The sequence below is a fragment of the Perkinsus marinus genome, assembly GCF_000006405.1.
Source record: "Perkinsus marinus ATCC 50983 genomic scaffold scf_1104296975060, whole genome shotgun sequence".
Lineage (NCBI taxonomy): Eukaryota > Perkinsozoa > Perkinsida > Perkinsidae > Perkinsus > Perkinsus marinus.
Window position 1 is genome coordinate 1 of NW_003200888.1, and position 4,801 is coordinate 4,801.

Genomic DNA, 4,801 nt, shown 5'->3' on the forward strand with positions numbered 1-4,801 from the left:
AGACAGGAAAGTAGATATAGACATTAGACGAGGGTATGCCGGCAATAGCGACAAGATAAAATATGACAGTGAGCTGAGAGCATGCTGATGGAGCCGTATCTACTGCTCATCCAACCGGCAATACGAGGTAGCTAGTTGATATTACCTCATAAGGCGTATTACTTTGAATCGTCCGAAGTACACTAGTATCAGCGACCTTATCAATTGGGATCAGCTGTACTCCTTCACACTGTCCTTCCATGGCAGGATACCCCTGATTGAGGAACCATCTACTACAGTATAGAGCCGTATTAATATAGTAATAACTCTAGCCTCTTGTAGACCTCCCTTACCATAACCCCACCATACATGACGATTACGTAAGGTATCTATATCCACACTCATCACCAAATAACTATGTGTAGAGGACCACCTCCAAAAGGATGAGTAGCAGCACATCCTGGTTCATGAGGGTTTACTGCACATAACTTATTGTGTATCATAGTATCGATAGCCTGCGATATACCATTCATAGATGGTGTTGTATGGACTACCATCAGGCTCGTGGCTAATAGGTGGAGGATCTTGCGTTCTTGGGCGACGGCGGAGCGATGCTTCGACGTAACTCTAGATGTTAGGGTGATGTTATCAGTGTCGCCCCCCTATCACCATGGCATCTTCCACTGAGATGATTCACCTTCGCTCATCTCAAGGAGAGGTCTTCGAGGTTGAGGTAGTAATACTGTCAACACTACCCCTTACCTAATACTGTCGAGATATAGCTTGTCACCCGCTGTTTTATATTATTGAAATTAACATTAATCTTTTCAGTCGGCAGTAGCATGTATGTCGAATTTGATCCAGAATATGGTAGAGGATGGCGGTGTAGATGAGGAGATACCCTTACCTAATGTTAAGACTGCTATATTGGCTAAGGTAATTGTTGAGAATAACCCCACGTATCACCGTCTAGAGTCGGAAGTACGACCATTACAGGTAATTGAGTATTGCAAGCATCATAAGGAGAACCCCCCTGATGAGATAACTAAACCGTTAAAGTCAACGAGTCTCGCGGAATGTGGGGTCAGTGATTGGGACTGTGAATTTGTGAACATCGAACAGGTAGGGCTGCTGCATAGCCTTGACGACCCTATCTTCACACTCTTGCTGTGCTCATTGGTCCTAGTGGTACTTACCATACTATGCCCTGTTAGGAGATCCTTTTCGAGTTAATTCTAGCTGCGAACTATTTGGACATCAAGCCTCTGTTGGACCTAACATGCGCTAAGGTAATTCGTACTCATACTGTCATGTCATATACTGTCGTGGAAGCATCGTATGTAGGTTGCATCGATGATAAAGGGCAAGACACCAGAGGAAATTCGCCAACAATTCAATATCGTCAACGACTTTACTCCGGAAGAGGAGGCTGAGGTAAATCTTAGTGGAGTGTTCGATTCCGTTTTATCATAGTCTGTTGTTCGTTGCGTACTCCTCTTGGATGACGTGACTACTTGTCGCATGTTCAGGTTCGAGAAGAGAATAAGTGGTGTGAGGACGCGTGATATCATTACCTGCACCTGCTTGGATCACGACGTGATTAGAATATCACATATACTCAGCATTTCGTTATCCCGGGTGTCTCGTTTAGTATCAGTAGTTATAGGCTTGTTCGGATACAGTTGTACATTTTGTATTGTGGTGTATGAATACTGTGGGAAGCACTATTGACGGGGAAACAGTGAAGTTGAGATCCTCTCAAGGCGAGGTCTTTGATGTTCCGGTAATATTATATAGCATCATATGGATGTCGGGTATTATGTAGGGTGTGATGTCAGACCAATGTCGCATGTATGTCGAATTTAATCCAGAATATGGTAGAGGATGGCGGTGTCGACGAGGAGATACCCTTACCTAATGTTAAGACTGCTATATTGGCTAAGGTAATACTCCCTTTGATAACGGGGAAGAGAAGGCTTATTGTTATGTGGGAGGAGCCGCCTTCTAGATGGTATTGCTATAATGTAGGTGATCGAGTATTGCAAGCACCATGAGAGCAATCCACCCGACGAGATAAGTAAACCATTGAAATCTACTAACTTGGCAGAATGTGGCGTCAGCGATTGGGACTGTGATTATGTCAACATCGAGCAGGTAGTATTGTGGAGGATACAGCGTTCAGTATTAGTAATATTCAATAACGATATCATTGTAGGAGATGCTGTTCGAGCTCATCCTGGCTGCCAACTATATGGACATCAAGCCTCTACTCGATCTAACGTGTGCTAAGGTAGTTCCATTTCATCCTATAGTCTGTCTATAGTCGTTGTCGAGGTTGCATCGATGATCAAGGGGAAGACTACCGAGGAGATTCGTCAGCAGTTCAACATCGTTAACGACTTTACTCCCGAGGAAGAAGCACACGTAGTACCAGTTGCTAGTTGGGGTAAACGAGTTACTTCCACTTCAGTTACGTGAGGAGAATAAATGGTGTGAAGATGCGTAGGGATAATCTTAGTGACAGTTTTTCAGTGTGCACAAAACTCTATGGATGTTACTTGTAAATGCCAGTGGAAGGGCACAATGATGCTAGTCCAATAACAATCGTTCGTCCAACAGTCTAGATTGATAACGCAATATCATCAATAGCTGAACAGTAGATACGTATGAGATAACGTCAGTAGCCACTAGGACTAGTTGGTAGATTAAGCTCATTTCTGCTGTACATCCCCTTGAGAAGCCTTCTTTATAGCATCCCTCACTGCTTGTAGTAATGCTCCAGCTTGGAGCTTGTCCATATAGCATTGGACCTTGCCACTCTGGGCTAGCATACAGGCTACGGCCACAGTACCGCCATGGACAGCAAAAGAAGAGGGCAGTGTGGCTATCACCCCACCTGGCTTCATCGTCTTCTTATCACCACATCCTAGTTCCTCTAAAGTTGCTTCTTTCCTATCGAGTAACCTGAATAGCATCAGGCATTGAGTGGTACTCGAGCTATCATGTGTGGTTATTACTGGGCTAGAGCCTCGAGGCTAGGTATCTCGATCACTTGCCTCTTATCCTCAGCAACTCTATTTAATAATGGTAGAAGAGCAGGGGCACCATCTTGTCCAATACGCCTGGGGAAATCGAGTAGATTTGTGAGAGTAGAGTAGGAGGAGGTAGTACCAATTAGGAGGTCCCTTTATAGCGTTCTCATCCTTGGGATGCTTAATTTCCACCAATTGGAAGGCGCGTACACCCAGATTAGCTACTCGGAAGGGTGATCTCGTCTTGGCCTTCACCATCCTGAGCGTTCGGTATAAGGCTAGAAAAGTGTATGTATATTACTTCATCGCTGCCTTACTGAGAAGGAACACCTTCTTAGGCTGATCCTTCCTACACCAGAGTAGCTCGCTAGGCAGCATATCCTCGGTAATGCCATAGAACTCTCGTATGGTATCCAGGGACTCTTTCGGGCACGGGTAGTACTCCTTACAAATGGGCTTGGCTGAATGAGATGATGATGACGACGATGCGTACAGGCATGGAGCATGGTTATCGCACCATCAACGGCAACAGGCCGGCCTCCACGACGCTGCTCGGCAGCAGGCTTGTCAGTGGCTGCTGACTCCTCATTAGAATCGACAGCGTCGTCAGACACCTTCTCAAAAGCTGCTACGAAGAAGCCTCCCGCATTGATATCATGAGGGAAGAAGCGTCGGCAATGATGTAGTTGGGCCTTGATGGAATCGTCAGTAGGAGGCCACATGCCTGATAATAGAATAGAGAAGAGAGGATGGCAGTAGGGCTTACTGGATAACATCTTCTTTTTATATTGATCAGGAGTATCCTCATATTTATCAATATGGGTAGCGGCATCACCAGGTGGGGAAACAGTCCAGGTTGATAGGCCAGGTCGTCCGCCTGAATACATCTCTCCACGAGGAGCAGCGATACTATAAGTAGCATTACCAACGGCTGGTCCCGCAACCAACTTCACTTTGCCATTGAAGTTGGCCAGGGCAGCAGCAACCACTGCCTCGTCCTCGATGGGATTAAGACTACAGGTTGAGTATACCACTCTACCGCCAGGCTTGGCGAGCTCCAATCCCTACACGACAAATTTGAACGAGTCGCTAAGCAGTACAGGAGTACCCGGAGTAAGATACGGAACTGCCTATGATGGATAGCAATGCTGTTGCCAGTCTTCCACTCCCTCCAGATGTCAGGGTTCTTACGCATAGTACCATCACTTGTGCATGGGACCTGTCACCAATTGTCCTCAACAACAATGGTAGTGACCCTGCTAGTGGCCTACATCACAAAGAACTCTATCGAAGAGGACCTGCTTCCCTTCCTCGTCCCAGAGTACTGGGAAACAGGATGCATCGAAATTGACAACTCCAGAAGCAGGAGAGTTCAATCGCAGGACCTGAACCACTTCTGTTTGCATATCAAGTTGGGGGATTACTTGATGGGCTAGCATATTGGCCCGCTTCCATTCTATATCATTAGCAAGCACTAAGCCCTCTGGGATGGAGAACTCAGGAGAGCATGATGAACTACTGCTGCTGCTGTTATTGCTGGTGTTACTCAAAGACTCTATCATCTGACATGTCTTAGAACCTAATAACAGCAGCTGCCAATCAGCTCAGCCACTAGCATGTCGAATATTATTATACCAGGAGCAGCACACATATCCATGACTGTGAGATCAGGCCTATCTATTTTAGCGAAGAGTGCTGGTATCATAGATACGGCCTCTTGACGGGCAACACACCTATACAGAGAACAACTCCATTACACCAACTCATACCTCTCACCCCTTCTACCCTCT

General features: G+C 45.9%; 3 protein-coding genes across 3 annotated transcripts; 2 read left to right on the forward strand and 1 right to left on the reverse strand.

Moving 5' to 3' along the window:
* The first annotated feature begins 638 nt into the window (after positions 1–638).
* On the forward strand, positions 639–1,607 carry Pmar_PMAR013153 (glycoprotein FP21 precursor, putative). The gene is made up of 6 exons (XM_002765704.1): positions 639–712; positions 811–915; positions 976–1,101; positions 1,194–1,268; positions 1,324–1,413; positions 1,509–1,607. The coding sequence occupies exons 1-6, from the start codon at positions 650–652 to the stop codon at positions 1,542–1,544; spliced, it is 495 nt and encodes a 164-aa protein (XP_002765750.1). The 5' UTR covers positions 639–649; the 3' UTR covers positions 1,545–1,607.
* A 77-nt stretch (positions 1,608–1,684) lies between these two features.
* Positions 1,685–2,485, forward strand: Pmar_PMAR013154 (glycoprotein FP21 precursor, putative; the record flags this gene model as incomplete). Its single annotated transcript, XM_002765705.1, has 6 exons — positions 1,685–1,762; positions 1,818–1,922; positions 2,008–2,133; positions 2,195–2,269; positions 2,314–2,403; positions 2,450–2,485. 6 exons carry the CDS (start codon positions 1,685–1,687, stop codon positions 2,483–2,485), a joined length of 510 nt encoding a protein of 169 aa, XP_002765751.1.
* Positions 2,486–2,654: 169 nt separating this feature from the next.
* Pmar_PMAR013155 (protein nucleolar, putative) lies at positions 2,655–4,716 on the reverse strand (the record flags this gene model as incomplete). The annotated part of the gene is made up of 10 exons (XM_002765706.1): positions 2,655–2,943; positions 2,997–3,101; positions 3,151–3,270; positions 3,313–3,472; positions 3,529–3,735; positions 3,778–4,075; positions 4,120–4,230; positions 4,283–4,396; positions 4,436–4,590; positions 4,647–4,716. The coding sequence occupies 10 exons, from the start codon at positions 4,714–4,716 to the stop codon at positions 2,691–2,693; spliced, it is 1,593 nt and encodes a 530-aa protein (XP_002765752.1). The 3' UTR covers positions 2,655–2,690.
* Positions 4,717–4,801: the final 85 nt, after the last annotated feature.